Consider the following 22314-nt stretch of genomic DNA (forward strand, 5'->3'; position numbering starts at 1 on the left):
ACTTGCATTCCAACTGAACCATATACCTTAACTAAATATTTTGAGTCATCTTTATATATTATGAAAGATAGTGCTGTGAAAATTGAAGATGTTTTAATATTACAATTTGTTTTCCATTTCACTCTTCCTTTATAAAATTTATAAAACTGCGGGAGGAGTATGAGAAAAGGATTAAATCTAAAGGTAGAAGTGTATTTTGACATGTAAGTGCAAAAGACTATTTTCTTCCTGGTGTTAAATCGATTTATAACTTATTCTTTTGAAGAAAAAAATTAGGTTCACTTTTAAAACCAGAATATGATGAGAATTTTCTTGTAAGCAAAATTATGACATGTAGAACTAAAAAAATTTTCTTGTTCTCACTAAAAGTATATCTAAACCCTTAGACATTCCCTACAGGGCTTCTGGCAACACAATACTGGTTTCAAGGGTTAGTTCAGGATAGTAATAATTATTTGTAAATTGAGAAACAGCTTTGATTCTTCAAAACTAGAAAAACCTGATGCACTGCAGTCATTTTTAAGGGCTAGCAAAAATAATACAATGCAGCCACACATTCTCAACTTTGTCATAGGACTCAAAACACTTCATTTTTTTTTTCCTGTGCTAATTAAGGAAAATTACATTCTTCTCATTTTGTAAAGTCATAGTTAATTGAATGTTTAAGAAAATGTTTCTAAGTTTAAAAAGCATTTGTTCCTCTTTATATCAGGTGTTTGAAGTGTAGTTCTTTTTGGTTATCTGCTTCTGTTTTTCATCAGCACAAATCACTGCAATTACACAGCCAGTAGAAGAGAAGTCGATCAGGCATGATAAAGCCCTAGATAGATTAGTGTGGTGTCTTTATTTCTTAGTTTCTTATCTTAAAAACCTATTCTTAGATACCTTTTTGTTGCAAGTCTCAGTTTTATTTGCTTGTTTTCTATATCATTCTATTTTTATCTATTAAGGATACCCCTAATGAAGGTGGGCATATGCTTTTAAAAAAGTGACAAGGTTTTAGGTAATAAAATTAAAACCTGGGATATTTTTAATTTATAAAGTTAGAAAACATACTGAAATCGTTAGCCCCTCATCTCACTTCTGCTCATCTCTCTTTGAAAATCACTTTAGATTTTCAAACATAACAGACATAGCTGTTATGAGAGATAGGCAAGACCCCCATCCCAAAGTGACATTTGAAAATAATTCTGAGACAGCTCTCTAGGCAAGAATTCTGTATTTAGATAAACTGCTTTGGTTCTGAACTCTGAAATGATTTTCTAGGACATATGTTTTTACAACTATTCTTTGCTTTTTTTTTTTTAAGTTTTAGTTTCATATCCAGCATTACCAAAAATAACATGAAAAGCATTTTAAAATAAAGACCACCTAAGTAGATTTTATATTCTTATCTACATGAAAAGTAGACATATTCCTAAAGGAAAAAGTCAATTTATGTTTGGGAAAGATGTGAAAAGATCATTTGCATTTTTAAAATGTTTTTTTAGCAACAATGCATAAATGTTAAAAATCAAGTTCTAATGTTTATTTTTTAGTTACAACTGAAATTTTGATTTGCAATATTTGACATTTGAGTAAACTTTGTAATAAAATTTCATTTGCTTATTTTGAAGGCATACGATGGATTTGCAAGCATAGGAATTTCCCGGTTATTGGAACCTTCCGATATGGTTTTGTTAGCGATTCCTGACAAACTGACTGTTATGACCTATCTTTATCAAATAAGGGCCCATTTCAGTGGTCAAGAATTAAATGTTGTTCAGATAGAGGAGAATAGCAGTAAAAGCACATATAAAGTGGGAAACTATGAAACTGATACAAACAGTTCTATTGATCAGGAAAAGTTCTATGCAGAACTTAATGATTTGAACCGAGACCCTGAATTTCAGCAAGCTAACAGCGGAGCTGTAGACTTCGTATCTCAAGATGATTCTGTATTTGTAAATGATAGTGGTGTTGGAGAGTCAGAGAGTGAGCATCAGACCCCTGATGATCATCTGAGTCCAAGCACAGCTGCCCCTTATTGTCGAAGGACTAAAAGTGACACAGAGCCACAAAAATACCAACAAAGCTCCGGAAGGACTTCAGCATATGAGGAGGCTGGAATGTATACCCAGACAGATTCTACACAAGCACAGATTTTGTTGGGCAAGAAGAAATTACTAAAAGTTGACACTTTAGAATTGAGTGACTTAACATGTATCAATGATAAAAAAAAAGATACATCTCCATCCTTTGCTTGTGAGGAACTTGACAGGCAAAGGCACCATTCTCTAGAAGTTACTGGTAGTAATTTGGAAGAAGAAAAATTGCTATCTTCTGACTCCTCAGAGAACAAGAGACCAGAACCTGAGTCTCCTGTAAACAAATCAAGTTTATCTCCCAATTCTAAACTTGGATATTCCTATAACAGAGATGTAGACCTTGCAAAGAAAAAACGTGCAACCCTGAGACATACAGAGTCTGATTCTGATACAGATAGAACAATTTTAAATCATTCAGAGCAGTCTGCAAAAACAGCTCAGGTAAGAGAATTGACTAAGTATTCATCTTTAGTTACTAGTTAGGTATGGCCTTTGTCTTCATACAATATATTTGTGCTACATTGTTGTAGGCAGAGGCTATTTTTCATTTTTTTTCTTCATAAGACCATTTCTTTCCACATAATAGGTGATTTAAAAAGATTTGTTATAAATGGTTATAGATGGAGTATGTTATGATTTGTCATAATGGGAATGTTTGAAGTGACGAATGCTTATTATGTTCTTTTGTTGTCTACAACAGCTAATATGTGGAAAACCGGCAACATAGCCAATAACTCCTCTTAAGATATATCATACTCTCTCTGGTTAAAGTTAGTGATAACATTTTACAATGTTACTAAAAAAAAATATTTCTATAGAATAAATAGATATAGAATTCTATATAGAATCGTATAGAATAAATAGATATAGAAAAAATAAACTGTTTAGCCTTTAAATACTACTAGTTAATTGGCTATATAAGCAAAAGAGTATTTTGAATCTTATAAATACGTAAGAATAGCCTGAGAATATTTTTATTTTCCCTCCAAGGAAAAGGCCATCTTAAACATGTTTTTCTTTTCTTTTTTTTTTTTTTTGTTCGTTATCAATTTAAAAATCTAATCTTTCTCTTTAAAGTATTTTTCCTTTATTTTCCTTTTGTTTTGCTTAGGTATTTCTTGCCCTCTATGTTTTATTCATGGTTAAAACAAATCATATTTTTTTCAGAGTTGTCCTGTTAGATGTGTAGATTTTGACCTGATCACTGATGTCTTAGCAATCATGACTTGCCCAGCAATAGCTTTCAGTATATTTGACTTTGAACCAAACGCTTTCTTGACTAATCAACCACAAAAGCATAATACAATTTTAGAAGCCAAGAGAGGGAACATGGTACCTTATAGAGAATAATAACTCAATCATATTTGTTCATTCATTTATTGCAAAATTATTAGTGAATATGTTTAAGTACTGCTCAAAAAATAGTCATACACATCTATTGTTTTATTGATGCCTTTTGTTATTATATAGCAGTCATTTTCCAATACATATCCTCACCACCATCATCAAAACCTCTCTTTGAACAAATAAAAACTGTTGAGCAAAAACAGACACAGTGACCACATCTGACAACATATGCAACATTCCATACCCATACTCACCCAGCTTTTTATATTTCCCTAAGAAAGGAGGTAATGGGGGCAGCTAGGTGGCGCAGTGGATAAAGCGCCAGCCCTGAAGTCAGGAGAACTTGAGTTCTTCTCACACTTAACACATCTTAGCTGTGTGCCTCAGCAAAAAAAAAAAAAAAAAAAAAAAAAAAGGAAAAAAGAAAGGAGGTAATGTCTTCCACAACTAAGATTGCCCATTACATTTAATCTGAGTTTCAATACTTATATTTTTTTCATTTACATTATTGTAGTCATTTTATATTATATCTTGATCTACCTTCTTCATGCTGCATCAGAATTCCCTTTATCTTGTAACACAGCCATATTCTTTTATATTCACATGCCATAATTTTATTCAGCCATTATCCTTCAGAAAACTTAAATTCTTTTGTTTTTACCACCAGTTGTAGGACTTGTGGCAAGTGACCTATATATCACTTTCCCCATATGTAAATAAGAGACCATTTTCAATCCTACTCACTCTAGTGATTGAGGCAACTAGTAGTCTTCATCTCATTTAGTTCAAGATGTGTGAATATATTGGCTAGGAACTGACTTAAATTTCTAGTTATTTCAGTCTTTGGAATACTAAAGGGGATCCATTATCTCGAAAACTATCATATGGCTGCCTATAAAACATCATGGGTTTTTAAAGATCCATAGTGTAAAGGTCTCAAACAAAAATAATTCAAGTTTGCTCTACTGTATAGAATCAAATTTGTCACTGTAAACCTACAACCACTATTTAGGAAAAAACAAAACAAAACAAAACAACAGCCCTTTACTATATGACCATAAAATCAGTGAGGCCCAAATCAAAGCCCAGAGAGCCTGAATGGCTTATCTGAGATTACTTTTGGGTGGAATCTGAGCCAACTTTAACATTTTGCAGTTGAAGAGATTATTACATAGCAAGATCATGTCAGGCCCAAGGTCATACAATTAACAGCAGAGATAGTGTTAGAACTTTATTTTTTTCTTCTTAAGTTCCTTCCATTATTGATCTGTTTTATTATAAATTTTGATAATATAGTTTAAAAAGCTCACAACAGCAAAACAACTATTAATAGTCATTTCAAAGTCATATATAGATATAATCTAAGTATCATCATTGCAAACTGTGCTGTTTCTCAAATTCTTCTCTGTTAGGCTATATAAATTTTTAAGTAATACAATTTTGTTTAAGAAAAGTTTAAGATTTCTGCTATCATGTTTTAGGACAAAGGAGAAAATAAAACTAGTAAAATAGAAAGATGTGAAAATTCAGAGCAGTTAAATAGTTATATAAAAGAGAAGGGCAAAAGCTATCATTTTTTTTAGGTAGTTATTCTAACAAACTAAATAAAAATAATATTTGTACTAGTATAACTTTCTCCTTTGCTTTCTCTAGTATTTATACCTAAAAATTGCATTACACAATGAACAAAAAGATATATGTAGATATGAGATTAGTTGTAACTACAAATTATCCCATAGCCATTGGATATGATGGAAAAGAAAAAAAAGAAATTTGTCCAAGTAACAAATTCCTACCCTACTTAAATTGGCATGTATGCTATTGTTTAGAACAAAGGGTGTATGAATTTTTAAATATGTTTCCTAACTGTTACAATATATTTGATTTCCTTTGTAAAATTTTATTTCATTTTATGCATTTAAAAACTTGTTCTGAGAAGGGTTTCTCATAAACTTCACTAAATCGCCATAGGCATCCATGAGACAAAAGTTTAAGATTCTTTGGCTTACAGCTAATGTTGAATAATTTTATTTCTTTTTGGCGATTATTTCCAAATATATGGTACAGATTCTTCAAAATATATGGTACCAATAAAGCACTTAATATTTTTTAGTAACTCAGGTTAACTCAGAAAAAGGTATGATTCTGATAGAGTTTGTTTCATTTTAGGGAGAAAAATAGTTAGGGAAGGCCACACTTCCAAAATATGATTGGTTTTCATTGACTCAAAATATGCAATTTAGAACATTGTGAAGTGTGAAGAATTTAAGCAAATTTTACAGAATAAAAACAAAACGTTTCAATTCTTTTTAAATTCTAGATTATGTTGATTTTTTTCTATACTAAAAATGAAATGGTTGCCAAGGAAAGGAGGTCTTTGGTCACCATTCACACATATTAGTAAAAAATATATGTTCTACATAAAGTACAAATGTGAAAGAAATATTGTTCATCCTATAAAACTCTAGGTCCTAAAAATTGGATTTAAATTTATTTGGTTGTCAGAATATGTTGCTTTTAGCTAATATGAAGATTAGGAGAGACAATAGATTTATAAACACTCTTTTGAATACATTTCCATAAAGTTTAGTTATAGTAAAGATTTAAGTGCTAAAAATAATTTCATTTATGTTAAAAATGTGTTTATAAATGCCATAATATATATATTGAGCAAGTTCTTCCATAATACAATCTCATGAAATTGTCTTAATTCTGACCTTTTTTTAGTTAGATTATCTAAACATTGGAGTAAATGTATAGATTACATATATGTCTCTTTGCCACTAATTCTGCCTCTTTACTTTTAAGCAGCGAATATTATCAAGACAGGAAGAACTTAAGGAACGAGCAAGAGTTCTTCTGGAACAAGCGAGAAGAGATGCAGCTTTAAAGGCTGGAAATAAGCAAATAACCAGCCCATCCACCCCAGCACGCATTAAGCAGCTGAGTGATGTAAGGTTCATGAAGGGTTTCAGTCATTTAAATTAATCGTTACTTAATTATGTTTCTTTTCCCCAAGTTAATTGTTTTCTTAAAGCATTTCACTCAATGATAGGATCATGTAGGCCTCAATAAGAATTTTATTGATAGATAGATGATTGTAATTTTATATATATTCTTCCTACATAAAGGCATTAACTAAGAGGAAAAAAAAAATGTATCTCTAGAGTATGCATTTCACTCGTGCTTAAATAATCTATTTTCTAGACAATTGTCCTCTCTGGAGAAGGAAGTTAGTTTGTGTGCTGGTTTTTCCTCATCCCATCTTCCTGTTTGCCAAGTTGTAGTACTACAACTAATTATAATGGTAACTTACATTTAAAAATTGTTTCAAAATTTACAAGGCACTTTTTCTTACACAAGCTTTGTGAAGTAGACTTCCTTAATTCCATTAATCTAGAATCTCATCAGTCCCTCCAACAGTTGCAATTCATCCATGTTTCTCTATTTGTACAGATCAGAAAGTTCTATGTTCAAATACAGCTTTAGCCAATTATTACCTATGTGACTTTCAGCAAGTTAATTAATCTCTTTCAGTCTCTCTTTTCTTCATCTGTAAAATAGAGTTGATAATACTATCTTTCTTACAGGTTATTGTGAGGATCAGATGCAATAATATGTAAAGCATTTTGTAGACCTTAAAGTAAAGTCATTACCATCATTATTATTACAACTATTCTTCATGCTCTTCTATTAATCCTCCACAAGAGGTTCATCAGTATGCTAAGGATCATCCCCTGGATCTCCTGACATTGCATAGGGGCTAATGGCATATAAAATCATTAAATTAATCATTCCTTGTTTGTAATATATGACCAGCTTGCTTCTTTTATCTATTATACAATTCTTTGATATTTTACCCAACTTTTATGAGTGAAAAAATGGAGACTCAAGCTAGTTAAATGATTTAATCCGAATATTAAGTATATTAAGATCCAGGATGCAAAACCAAGTATTTCCAAGACACTTTCTTCACAATGTATTTGCTCGTTTTTATGAATTTCACTGATGTAAAATAGAGACTCAAAAGGCTAAGTAGAATATATTTTCACTTTAGTCTCTGGTTCAGATAAAACATGGCGCATGGCGTCTTCTAAACTGTTCTCTAAACTTCTAGAGTTGGGGGAAGAGGTCCCTTCCTTAGGAAACATTTGTTTAGGCTCAAATTTTTTTCATTTTGAGAAGTTTTCTTTTACGCAAAAAACCTGATTTTAATTTGTGACTATTAGTAAAAGTTTTTATTTTCAGTTAAGAATGAAAGTTATTTTGTGAATTTGGGGGGGGGGGGGGCTTTGGTCTCTAATGAACTCATCATGTAATATTTTATATTACAGCTTCACGTGTTTGTGATTTATTCTCTCCCACCCAACTATAAGCTCCATAATAAAAAATTAATAGTTTGACTCCCTCTAAGACACCTGGTGATGATAAAGTTTTGAGAAATTACATGTTTCCTTTTCTCAAATAAGAACATAGTTTAATCTTGTTTAATCTCCTATAATTTCTCTCTCATATTTACTCTTTTTTTGCTTCTCTTGATTCTTGTAATTTAATGTCATATTTTCTATTCAATTCTTTTTTCATTAGAAATACTTTTAAAAGTCCTCTTATTTTATCAAAACTCCATTTCCCCCCCTCCCTCATAAGCATTATACTCAGTTTTTCCAGGTAAATTATACTTAGCTGTCAGACGATTCTCTTTGCCTTCTGGAATATTGTATTCAAGAACTCTGCTCTTTCATGATTGTGGCTTCTAAATCATGTATGATCCCGTGGCTTCTCAGTACTTTTATTCTTTCTTTTTGGCTACTTACAGCATTTTTTTTCTTTGACTTGGAAATTCTGGACTTTGTTGGTGATATTCCTGAGAAATTTCATTTTGAGTTTCTTTCAGGAGGTGACCTTTTTATTTCTACTTTTCCCTCTGGTCTCAAATGATCTGTGTAGATTTATTTTAAGATTTCTTGATCTAAGATGAGAAGGCTCTGATTTTTTCAGTCTGGTTTTTTTAGTGTTCACCTAGTCCAATGATTTTAAATTATTCTCCTCAATCTGTTTTCCAAATCAATTGTTTTTACAAGATACCTTATATTTATTTTTTCAGCATTTTGATTCCCCACCTCCTACCCCCGCCCCTTACCCCCGATGGCAATTGGGGTTAAGTGACTTTCCCAGGGTCACACAGCTAGGAAGTGTTAAGTGTCTGAGGTCAGATTTGAACTCAGGTCCTCCTGACTAAAGGGCTGATACTTTTTATCCACTATGCCACCTAGCTGCCCCGATTTTGTTTTAATATTTTTTCTTGCCACATGGAATCATTAGTTTCTATTTGGTCTATTCTCATCTTCAGGGAGTTTGTTATCTCTGGTGTCAAATTGTTAATTCCTGACCAATTCTTTCTTCCACATCTATCATTTTTTCCCAATTTTTCCCCTCAAACACAATCATGTAATTTATAAATTTATTTTCTCCTTAAGTCTTACTTTATCTCTTATAGAAATTCTAATCAGGTTTCTTTCCAAGATGAGTTTTCACTGAGGTTTTGCTCGTAGTTATTTTAAAAGCATTCTCTTTTTTATGTGATCCATGTCAGGAACTTCCCCACATCAATAATAGTTCTTTGTGATAAGTTTCTACCTGTTCTTCCAGTCTACTTTCTTCAGACTGTGAATATACTTGCCCCAATTCTTTCCCTATTCTAGTATCTCTTCATTCAGTCATCAAAGTGAATTTCCTAAAGTTTAGGTCAAACCATGTCACTCCCCACTCATTAAACTCTAGTGGTCCCCTATGGCCTCCAAGGTAAAATCCAAATCTCTCTTCGATGTTCAAGCTCCTTCACCATCTGTCCTCTTTTCCAGTCCTGTTATACCACACAGTCTCCCCCAAATACTCTTTTTAACTCAACAGTATTGGTCTCCTTGATATTCCCCATAGTTTCTCTGACTGTCCCCTATCTCTGGAATACTCTCCATTCTTATATTTGCCTCTTATCTTCTGTGACTTCTTGAAAAACTTGACTAAACTCCCATGCAGAATGCCCTTCCTCTTAATTCTGGTGCCTTCCTTCTGTTAATTATGTCCAATTTATCCTATTTCTATTTTGTTTGTACTAATTCGTTTGCTTCATGTCTCCCCAATTAGACTATGAACCTCTTGAGAGGAAGGACTTTCTTTTCCTTTTCTTTGTACTTTTCTTTGTGTCTTTGTATCTTTGTAGCCTCCTCAAGCACTTAGGAGTTCTTGGCATCTAAAAGCAGCTAAGTGGCACAGTGGATAGAGTGCTGAACCTGGAGTCAGCAAGATATCTTTCGAATGTGGAAATATGTTTAAAAGGATTATATATGTTTAACCTATATCAGATTGCTTACTGTCTTGGGGAGGTAAGGGGGGGGGAGGGAGAAAGGGGAAAAAAATTGGAACATAAAGTCTTAGAAAAATGAATGTTGATAACTATCTTTAAAATTCTGTTGAGGAAAAAAAAAAGGAAGAGTCATCTTCATGAGTTCTGATCTGGGTTCAGATACTTACTGTGATCCTGGGCAAGTCACTTAACCCTGTTTGCCTCAGTTTCCTGCTCTGTGAGATGAGCCAGAGAAGGAAATGGCAAATCACTCCAATATCTTTGCCAAGAAAATCCTAAATGGAGTCTCTCTCATACTGACTCAGAAAAAACTAAAACAAATAACAAAGGTGTTTAATGCTTATTGACTGTACACAGTGACAAAACTAAGAGCAGTAGATGAAATTGCAGAGAAATATATCCAGATCTGATGGAAGAAAGAAATTAATGAAATTAGAGCTATCTAAAAATAAAATAGATCATAAACTGGGTTACTGCTCTCTTGAAAACTGCAAACTAGTGCTAGGTGATCCCTCGTTGACAATGTCATAGCAATTTTGGGTTGGCTGTAAATTATACTAGATTTGAGGTCTTGTCCAGCTCTGAGGGTCTGCCAATAAATACATATTGGTTATAAAGTGATTTCACTGTGTGTGTGTATGTGTGTGTGTGTGTGCGCGCGCGTGTGCTGCTCAATGGCTTTTTTCTCAGCTGATCTGCTTCCCCTTACCTTATTGTAGCATCTAGTAGTATGGATTGCTCCTAATTCATAATATGATCTTACTCTACTTATATGATGACATATTCTACCCTTCTTCCATCTCTTAAATCATTCCTTCTCTATTTCATTATCTGCCTTATTCTTTTTGCATCTTTAATTACACTGGCCTATTTTCTTCTCTGTGTATGAGATCTCCATTTTATGTCCTCAGCTACCTCTTTGATGCAATTTTAGACTTCCAACCCAAACCTCTTTATTGGGAACTCCAGTCCTTTGTTTAAAAACTGTTAAAAGAGGTGCTTATCAGAATTTCTACTGGATTTAAATCTACCTATTTTTCATCCCCTAAATCATGCTATTGTGCCTAAATTTCAAGTCCTTGAAATCTGATCCAATGACAAAGATATAAACTTCTCATTGATATATGATACCTCTGAGATTGTTCAATAAATCGGTTCTTTCAACATAGAGCCAAGTGTAGAAGTCACAGCTGCAGATACTTAAACATCTCTTTTAGTTACATTGTTTGTAAGGTGCTAACTTTGTTTTCTTTGAAAGCAAAAAGAAATGCTAACTTATATAAAAAACTTTTTAGATTATTTTCTGTTTCATAATAGATAAATGAGTTATTTGATCACATGTAAATAAGTAGTAAACACCAGGAAACAGAAACTTTTACATTCAGCCATAACCTAATTTGTGTTCCATTTAAAATTGATGACTCATACTGCTCTGTTTAATTTATACAGTTTTCTAAAATTTGATCAATTTTCTCTTTTTGTTGTTGTTCTATGTGCATTGTATCACTTTCTTTCCAGCACTCCTGTTTATAACCTCAAAGTTATCTTGGATTCCTTGCTCTACTTTCTACATATCCATTCAGTCATCAAATTTTATCAGTTATAAAATCAATATATTCTCATCTCTGATCCCTCTTTATAATTCTCACTGGTACAACCTAAGGCCTTTAAAACTGAAAGTATCAATCAATTACAAGCATTTGAATACCTGTTATGTTCAAGGTACTGTTCTAGATTATGGAAATACCAAGATAAACATCAAAAGTCCTTACCTTTATGAATCTTACATTCTGTCAGAGAAAACTACTGGATCACACTAAGTAAATATAAAGTAATTTTAGGGAGGAAAGACACTAGATACCGGGGGGTAGGAGGGGTAAGAGGAGGAAGGAAGGAAAGGAGGAGAACACTATATTAAACTTTGAAGGAAATTAGAGATTGCAGGATGTAGAGGTGAGGAAAGAATATCTTCTGGGCCCATGCCCATACTTTGCAAACATACTTTGTATGTTTTTGTAACATACTTTGTAACATACTTTGCAAAGGAATGGAGAAGAGAAGTGACATAGATATTGTATATGAGGGACAGGAAATCATACCAATTTTACTAGTCTCTAAAATGTATAAAAGAGAGTAATGTGCAAGATCTTTTTTTTAGTAATATTTTATTTTTCCACATATATGTGAAGTATGTAGAAAAATATATGCATATTTTTCCAATTTTTCATTTTTTGTAAGACTTTGTGTACCAAATTTTTCTTCCTCCTCCCCAATAAAAGAATCCAATATAGGTTAAATATATGTAGTCCTTTTAAACATATTTCTGTATTTGTCATATTGTGCAAGAAAAGTCACACCAAAAGGGAAAAAACCACGAGAAAGAAAAAAACAAACAAAAAAGTGAAAATACTATGCATTGAAGCACATTCAGTCTTCATATTCTCTCTTGGGACACAGATGGCATTTTCCATCCCAAGACTATTTGAATTGCTGTGAGTTATCACATTGTTGAAAAAAGCCAAGTCTGTCATAGTTGATCATCACATAACCTTATTGTTACTGTGTACAATGTTCTCCTGATTCTGCTCACTTAATGTGTAAGATCTTGAAAGGTAACCTCAGATTATGATGAACTTCAAATATATATATATATCTCCTAAAAGGAATAGGGAGCTTCTTGAGCTGGTAAATTATATGGTCAGATCTGTGTTTTAGGAATATCATTGATGTCTCTATTGGTTCTTTATCCCAGAGAGATCATAAAAAAAGGGAAAAGGACCCACCTGTGCAAAAATGTTTGTAATAGTCTTTTTGTAGGGGCAAGAACCTGGAAATTGAGTGGATGGCCATCAGTTGGGGAATAACTGTAAAAATTATGATATATGAATGTAATGGAATGTTATTGTTCTATAAGAAATGATGAACAGGCTGATTTCAGAAAAGCCTGGAAAAACTTATATAAACTGATGCTAAATGAAGTGAGTAGAGCCAAGAGAGCATTGTATATAGTTATGTGATGATCAACTGTGATGTGCTTGCTCTTTTCAATAATGACATCATTCAAGACAATTCCTTTAGGCTTATAATGGAAAGTGCTATCCACATCCAGAGAGAGAACTGTGGAGCCTGATCAGAGCATCGTATTTTCACCTTGTTTTTTGTTGTCGTTGTTGTTTGCTTGTTTTATTTTTCTTGTCATTTTTTTCACTTTTGATCTTTTTCTTCTTTTACAGCATGATGAATATGGAAATATGTTTAGAAGAATTGTACATGTTTTAACCTATTTTGGGTTGCTTGCTATTTTGAAGGTGGTGTGGAAGGAAGAGAGGGAGAAAAATTTAGAACACAATGTTTTTCAAGGGTGAATGTTGAAAACTATCTTTGCATGTGTTTGGAAAAATAATACTATAATAATTTTTAGAAAAAGGAATATCACTGACAGCCAGGTTTTAAAGATAGAACATCTTTTTTTTTTAGGAGTTAAGAAAGGCAATCTCGCCAAGTATAATATGGGATAATTGTGATTATACAGCAATGTATCTGAAAACGTTTTTGGAATTTTAGATTATTACAGATTTCATATGATTCAGCAGAATGTGGCAGGCAAAATACTGCTGCAACCATGAAGAGAGGCATATCTTCTGGGTTAACAGTCCTAGTCTAACATGGCCTATTCACATTGCACTGTGAAGATTCTGTTTAGTTCTGAGTTCCACAATTGAGGAAGAATATACAGAAGAATGCAACCAGGAAAGCAAAGGTAATGTTCATGCCCTCTGAGGATTACTTGAAAGTATACAGAAACTGAATCTGCTTAACCTCAAGAAGACTCAGGAGTAACATATTTGTCTTACGGCATTTGAAGTGCTATTATGTGGAAAGGAAAAAAAGACTTAGTTTATTCTATTTGACTCTAGAACAAAGAACCAGGAACAGTAAATAGTTGCCGTACAGTCCCACATTCTGGCTTCCTGGCAGGAAAAATCTCTCCAACAAGAAGAGCTGTACCTAAGTGGAATACTCGGTTTGTATTGATAGCATCTTCTAGCAGATATTAGGAAACCACTTAATAAGTATGTATTAGAGATTCTCTTTGGATGTGCATTGAATTATTATTAATAGTTCATTAATTATTAGTTAATTAATTGGTTATTAGTTAATTAATTAATAGTTATTAATTTCCTTTCCTCCTTTAAAATTCTGTGGTTCTTTGAAATACCTGACTTCTAACTTCCTCAGAGACCACAGTGGAGGGGACAAAGCCCTGGCTATTTCCCTATTATCCTCCAATTGAACTATAAAAATAATAGCAATTCCCCAGCTAATAATCCTGGAGACCAATGGGCTTGTTCCTTCAAATGGACCCTGTTCACATCTCTATTCTCACCATCTCTTCCTTGTCTCTTCACAAGAATAGCTCTGTCCCCTAGTCTATGACCAAGGTCTAGGCTGCCTTCCTCCATAGAAGAGTATAATCATTGTTAGGGCATAAAGAATAAAAAAACTAAAGAATTATTTAATAAATAGCTTTAAATATAAGATGGCAGACTTGTAGATCATATGGCTAACAATACAGAAGAATACTCACTTTTTTTCTTCCCCCTAATTCTCCAAACAGTAAAACCAAAAAGCCCAAAGCAAGATTAATTGCCAGATGTGAATCATCATATTTGAATCCACAGAACAAACTGGAACCCATACTGGGATCCTCTCTTGTTGAAGAGATTTTGCTAACACACCTTACTCCTTGTTTGCTTCCCTATCCCCTCCCCACAATAAACAGCAGAATCTCTTGTTAAGCCATGTGGTATGAAAGTGTGCTGCCTTCTATTTAGAGTGCAAGTTAGGGACTGCAAATACTGCAGAAATTACATGGAACACCTTCCATTCCCTCCTCCAACTATCAATAAAGAGCCAGAGAAGGAAAAGAAAAAATCCAAGTGAAGACTTAAGGCAGAAAGCCAATGTGAATGGCTGTACAGATCTTGAAAATAGAGAGACACAAAATTCCAGCTATGATCAGTCTTGTCTTTCTCCCTTCCCTCTAAAGCCATTAACAGTGGGCACAAGCCAGAAAGCACTTAAATTCAAGAGGATCCTGTGACAGTTTTGCAGCTTGAACTTTGGGATGTAGAAGTAACAAATTTGCAGGACAATAAGGGAAAAGGACCAAAACCAAAAATTTCAAGTGAAAAAATAATATAAACATAGAATATAAGCAGATAAAATCATCAGGTTCTCAAAACTAGAAGGAATGATGAATATTAAGCCCTGAAAGAGATTACAATATACTGTTAAATATTACATGACAAAGGAAATTGAATTAAGGATTAATTAAATGAAAAATCACAAGAGTGAATAGAACAAGAAATTACAGATTGAGTTAGATTAAATTTATAGGAGGAGAAATTAGAAATGAATAGATGTCAGAAGTTAGAACTTTCAATGAAATACAAATTCATTTGGCAGATTAAAAAACTAAATTTATGGTGGAGAGTTTCTCCTAAGAAATGATAGAAAGATTAACAAATTTAGAATTTAAAAAATTACATAAAATGGTGGAAAATCTGACAGATGAGAAGCAAAAGACAATAATGTTAAAAGAAAGCATTTCTCTATACTGAGGAAGATGGGGGTTTTACGCTTATCTAGTCAAGATAAGAACATTTCTTTGGAGAATATTCTAGGTAAAAAGTTCAAATCATTGGAAGACTACTTCCTGTAATAAATAGAGTGTTGTGCTTCCATAGATGGTACCCTGTCCCAAAAGAAGACATATGTGAGCTGTACCATAAAAATGGAAGGAATAATGACTCAGAAATGATAGAGCATGACCAATGGATGATCATCTAGGAAAGAAAGAACATAGAATTGTCTAAAAAATGTAGAACAAAGGTAGTGTCTGCCTGGGACACTGCTTCTATTCCATTTACTTTACTGTTTGACACTTCTAAGAGTGAGGTACAATAGGAAAAAAAAACAATGTGGCAAATTCTTTACAGACAATAACAAAAATTCATTAGAAAAAGTTCAAACTCAGTTAAGAAGCTTTAAATTCATAAATTCAAAAATTTTTTTAAAAAGGATTAGATAAAGATATCAATTATGAATTAGGGAAGAAATTTTCAGAAAAGATAGGGAGGAAATTTGATAAGGAGAATAAAGCAAAGAAATTCTCAGTTTAAAAAAAACTTAGAAATAAGTAAAGTTGAAAGGAAAGAAATAAAGGAAAATTGGAACTAATTTAGAAATTAGAAAATAGAAATGAAATAAATAATAAAAAGAAATCTGTAATTTAAATAGCTCCAGAGAGAGAAGGAAGTATATGGAAATAGGTTTACATCTGAGTAGTTTAAGCAAAAAGAACCATAATTCATAATACATAATATGTATTAAATTAATAGAGGAAGGGGATTTAAAATACTTTAAAGTAATACTAGAGACACAGAGACAAAATCTCTAATACATGACTTTTAATGTCACTAAATTAAACAAGATAATTGAATGAGAATAGTAGCATAGACAAAACAAAAAACATGTTGAAAAGTCAAAATCATACTTAGAATCACAGTAAGGTACTGAAACAATTCTCTTTACAATATGATTTTTTTTAAGTATCTGAATCAGAATACCAACTTCTATTTTTCGTGGGCTTATGGATTAAACCATTCTAGAAAGCAGTCTGGAATTCTGTGAAGAAAGTGATTAAAACATTAGTACCCTTGACCCAAAGATTCCACTTCTGATCTATACATCAAAAAAAAAGTAAATGATAAGAAGAAAGGATCCATACATCCCAAAATATTTACTGTAGCACTTTTTGTGGTAGCAAAAAACTAGAGACAAACTCGATGTGCATTGATTGGGAAGTGGCTTAACAAAATGTGCAATAATAATAATGGAATGGAATATTACTGTACTATAAGAAACAAGAATATGATGAATATGTAGAAACATAGAAATTCTTAAATAAATTAATGCAAAATGAAGTGACTATAACCAGGAAAACAGTATAAAGAATGACCAAAACAGTATCAGAAGAAAGAAAAATAATTTTAAAATAGAATGTAGATACTATAAAATTATAATGTGCAACTTGTTCCCAAAGAAGAGATATGAAAGACATCTTTTTCCCACCTTTTGCAGGATTGGGGGACCATGAATATGGAATTCTTTATGTAATGTCATTTTTTTCCACGTTTGTTAGCTCTTTTTCTTACTTAAAAACAATTCCTTATTATAAGGGTTGGGATATAGTAGGAATGTAGGTGATATAAAATAATGGCATCAATAAATGTTTTAAAAAGAAACACATATCTATCTAAGTTATATTTTAATATATTTAACATCTACTGGTCATCCTGCCATCTAGGGAGGGGTGGGGGGTAAGAGGTGAAAAATTGGAACAAGAGGTTTGGCAATTGTTAATGCTGTAAAGTTACCCATGTATATATCCTGTAAATCAAAGGCTATTAAATAAAAAAAATAAATAAAAAACACTATTAAAAAAAAAGAAAAAGAAACACATATCTTTTTTACGCAAGTAATGACTTTGTACTATCCACTGAAGATCAAATGAGAGAACATGAACTTCAACATGAAAAAAGAGAGGTCATCCTCTCTGAATTTCCTCTTTCAAAACTCATTAACATTATCCCTTAGTCTCTTCTCCCTTTACTCTAACCAGATGACATTTCTTATAAAGGTCCTATACCATCTCCTCTTTCTCTGTAAAGAGAATTTAATGTTATCTGTCTTCATCTAGTCCCTTTCTCTGCTTCATCCCCTCAAACTATCCCTCCTCCTTTTCATAGCAAAATTCCTAGGAAAAAAATTTTTCTACATACATTATCTCCACTTACTCTCTTCTCCCACTTATTCTTTTCCCATCAGATTCCAGGCCTTTACTCAGTGTAAACTGCTTTCTCCAAAGCTACCAATGATCTCCTGTTATATCTAATTATCTTTTGTTATCCTTCTTTCCTCTTAACTTCTCTGTAGCAGCTGGCATCACTGTATCCCCCTGCATATTCACTTCTCCTTGGATTTTTATGACATTACTTTCTCTTCTACACCTATCTGATTATTATTTCACTTAACATATATTTATTGATTCATTAATAAATTTGGATTGATTTAAGGAAAAATTCCCTGATGGTCAAATCTCTTAAACCATAAAAAGGAGATTATTTTCTCTGACACCTTTAAAATAATGCACCATCACTTCTTTAAAATGCTTTGAAGTCAGGAAGATAAATTTGAATGATTTAGTTCTTTCAGAATTATGGTTCTACTTATCTTCTCTCCATTCACTTACTTCATAGATCATATTATCTTCCCCCCTTAGATTATGAGCATATACTGTCCTGCTTTTCTATTTGTATTCAGTTTTTCACATAATATTTGGCATTTAATCCATAAAGAACCTTCAAAATGAAAAGTTGATGTTTTAGTTTTTATATTTTATGAAAGGTATTTGATTCATAATACTTTCAGATATTCTTTTTTTTATTATTATAGTAACTTTTTATTGATAGAATCCATGCCAGGGTAATTTTTTTACAACATTATCCCTTGCACTCACTTCTGTTCCGATTTTTCCCTCCCACCCTCCACTCCCTCCCCTAGATGGCAAGCAGTCCTATATTTGTTGAATATGTCCTAGTATATCCTAGATACAATGTATGTGTGCAGATCCAAACAGTTTTCTTGTTGCACAGGGAGAATGGGATTCAGAAGGTAGAAATAACCCGGAAGAAAACAAAATGCAAACAGTTTACATTCATTTCCCAGTGTTTTTTCTTTGGGTGTAGCTGCTTCTGTCCATCATTGATCAATTGAAACTGAATTAGGTCTCTTTGTCAAAGAAATCCACTTCCATCAGATTACATCTTCATACAGTATCGTTGTTGACGTATATAATGATCTCTTGGTTCTGCTCATTTCACTTAGCATCAGTTTATGTAATTCTCTCCAAGCCTCTCTGTATTCATCTTGCTGGTCATTTTTTACAGAACAATAATATTCCATAACATTCATATACCACAATTTACCCAACCATTCTCCAATTGATGGGCATCCACTCAGTTTCCAGCTTCTAGCCACTACAAACAGGGCTGCCACAAACATTTTGGCACATACTGGTCCCTTTCCCTTCTTTAGTATCTCCTTGGGGTATAAGCCCAGTAAAAACACTGCTGGATCAAAGGGTATGCACAGTTTGATAACTTTTGGGGCATAATTCCAGATTGCTCTCCAGAATGGTTGGATTCGTTCACAACTCCACCAACAATGTATCAGTGTCCCAGTTTTCCGCATCCCTCCAACAATCATCATTATTTTTTCCTGTCATCTTAGCCAATCTGACAGGTGTGTAGTGGTATCTCAGAGTTGTCTTAATTTGCATTTCTCTGATTAATAATGATTTGGAACACTCTTTCATATGAGTGGTAATGATTTCAATTTCATCATCTGAAAATTGTCTGTTCATATCCTTTGACCATTTATCAATTGGAGAATGGCTTGGTTTCCTATAAATTAGAATCAGTTCTCTATATATTTTGGAAATGAGGCCTTTATCAGAACCTTTAACTGTGAAGATGTTTTCCCAGTTTGTTGCTTCCCTTCTAATCTTGTTTACATTAGTTTTGTTTGTACAGAAGCTTTTTAATTTGATGTAATCAAAATTTTCTATTTTATGATCAATAATGGTCTCTAGTTCGTCTTTAGTCACAAATTTCTTCCTCTTCCACAAGTCTGAGAAATAAACTATCCTATGTTCCTTCAATTTGTTTATAATCTCGTTCTTTATGTCTAAATCATGGACCCATTTTGATCTTATCTTGGTATACGGTGTTAAGTGTGGGTCCATGCCTAATTTCTGCCATACTAATTTCCAGTTATCCCAGCAGTTTTTGTCAAATAATGAATTCTTATCCCAAAAGTTAGGCTCTTTGGGTTTGTCAAACACTATATTGCTATAGTTGACTATTCTGTCTTGTAAACCTAACCTGTTCCACTGATCAACTAATCTATTTCTTAGCCAATACCAAATGGTTTTGGTGACTGCTACTTTATAATATAGTTTTAGATCAGGTACAGCTAGGCCACCTTCATTTGATTTTTTTTCATTAATTCTTTTGAGATTCTTGACCTTTATTATTCCATATGAATTTTGTTGTTATTTTTTCTAGATCATTAAAATATTTTCTTGGAAGTCTGATTGGTATAGCACTAAATAAATAGATTAGTTTAGGGAGTATTGTCATCTTTATTATATTCGCTCGACCTATCCAGGAGCACTTGATATTTTTCCAATTGTTTAAGTCTGACTCAGATATTCTTTAATATGTCTTTGATATTTCTAGAATTATTTTAATAGACTGTATGATGTTTTTTCATTATTCTTTATTAGTGTGGTGTTTTCTGATTTGAGAACTTAGTGGCATGAAGAGTTTTTATAATGCCCTCATGTACTTACAGCTAAATTAAAACTCAAAACTTGAAATGCATCACTTTTATGCTTAAAGTATTAGGGTTTTTCTATAGTTCTATCAGCAAAACTATTTGGAAGACATGGGAAAAGAAGAATATAATAGACAAAATAAACTAATTTATAATTTTGTATTTAAAATGTGTGTGTCACACACATGCATACAAGCACAAATGAACACATAAATGCCATCTGATCTTGGAAACAGGAAGACTCAGGTTCTTAAGATTATAAATTAATCATTGAGTTTCCTATCCGCATCAGATGAAGGGAATTTCCACACCAGGAGTTTGTAGCATTGATGAAATCAGGTGTTAATAAAAACAATGGAAAAAAAAGAGTTTATAAGTAGGAGATAAAAAGTTTATTTTTTTTTCAATACCTATTTTATAATTCTACTACCTTCCCCTTTTCCATTCCTGGGGCTTGTTCCATGTATACCCAATCTGCATAAAATAAGATCTTCCTAATTTAGCCTGTTTTATCTATTAGCATTTTATACAGAAATCTAGATTGGAAATTTAATTTTCTTTTTGCTTTACAAACTTAACCATATAAAGTAGAAATTCCTTTGTATCTAAATTTTTTCATTGAGAATAAAGATAATATATATAATATGAACATCTAGATGATTTTTTTTTTTGCATTTGTGTAAATTAGTAAAAGCATACTCCCAGAAAACAACAACAAAAATAACAGCAACAGCAACAACAAATTTGAGGAGAAATAAATTGGGGAGAATAGCTCTCTTCAAAACCTCAAAAGTCATAAAAATAATTGGAAGAATATGTGTAAAGCTCTGTGAACTTCTCATTATGTAAGTTTAAGTATCACTAATGTAGATATTATTTAACAATAATAATACATATTTTATAAATGTACAGTCTTTCAGGAAAGGCAGAACAAGCTCATTACCTAATCAGTATAATTATTTAAGGATCAGTGATTTTATAAATATATCTTCACTTCACATTAATGAATTATTTAGCATAAGAAAACAAACAGTAGTAATTTGGGAACAAATACATTTGGAAACTTACTAAGAATAAACACTTGAGAATATTATCACCTTTCAAAGCTGATAATACTACAGACTGAAGTTTCTGTCATAGTGATAGTTCTTTGATCATAATTGATATTTTTAAATCCTTTGAACATTCGTTTATATAATGATTATCTTGATTTGAAAAAGTATAGTGAAAATTTGCCATCCACAGGAACAACTAAAATGACTTGTTAAAATATGGAACTAGACGGAATATTTTTCAAGACATTTAAGATGCAGTTATACCTGCTACTTAGATTATACTAATAGCAATGTGTAGCCTTATTAGCTAGTAAATTTAACAGCATTAATGAACAAAATATTTCCATAAATGGCTATAATGAATTTTAGGCATCTCTAAAAATTCTTAAGAAATTTAAGAGCCAGATTTTTGGTAGCACTTAGTATAGAAGGTTTTTAGTACCAGTAGTCAAAAAGGTAGTATTATAATTCCTACTGGATTTTAGAATGATCCACAATAGAATCTGCTATTTTTCTTTTAAGGAAAGCAAGACCATTTCTTGTTATAATCTTTTCACTATATTGATGTTATAATAGAGAGGTAGGACTTTGTAGACCACAATCTTGCTCTTTTGATGTTAATTGGAAAATATTGATTCAAAAAAATACTAACCTACCTTGCTGATAATTGTGTCAGATTTAGATAAAATTACTAGATCTTCTACAGATTATGAAATAAGCAGTTACTTTCTAATTGATAAAAAGATTGAAAATTATTCTGGTAATTATTGATTCCTACTAATTTATCCAATAGCTTTCATTTATACATGTTTTAAGTATGTCAAAGATGAACAGAATTTTAAAATATTAGAATAGGCCACCTTATATTTATATCTCAAGAATATTAGATTGTACTACTAGCACTTCACATATAAGAATTAACATAATAATGATCAATACTTTTTTGTTTTTAAAAGAAAATTGAAGCTAGCATTTATCTAAAAGAAATAAAATTTAG

At 32.2% G+C, this 22314-nt stretch overlaps 1 protein-coding gene across 14 annotated transcripts in view; it reads left to right on the top strand.

The window, feature by feature from the left end:
• The window catches only part of EHBP1 (EH domain binding protein 1), a 444659-nt gene that overhangs the window by 319031 nt on the left and 103314 nt on the right, over nucleotides 1-22314 (top strand). For 13 of the 14 annotated variants that reach the window (XM_031950538.1, XM_031950539.1, XM_031950541.1 and 10 more), the window contains 2 exons: nucleotides 1617-2528; nucleotides 6243-6386. In XM_031950538.1, coding sequence (XP_031806398.1) covers nucleotides 1617-2528; nucleotides 6243-6386 — 1056 coding nt within the window. The remainder of the gene's footprint in view (nucleotides 1-1616; nucleotides 2529-6242; nucleotides 6387-22314) is intronic. The other variant, XM_031950540.1, reaches the window with a different exon arrangement.

Source organism: Sarcophilus harrisii, chromosome 2 (assembly GCF_902635505.1).
Source record: "Sarcophilus harrisii chromosome 2, mSarHar1.11, whole genome shotgun sequence".
NCBI classification, from domain to species: Eukaryota; Metazoa; Chordata; class Mammalia; order Dasyuromorphia; family Dasyuridae; genus Sarcophilus; species Sarcophilus harrisii.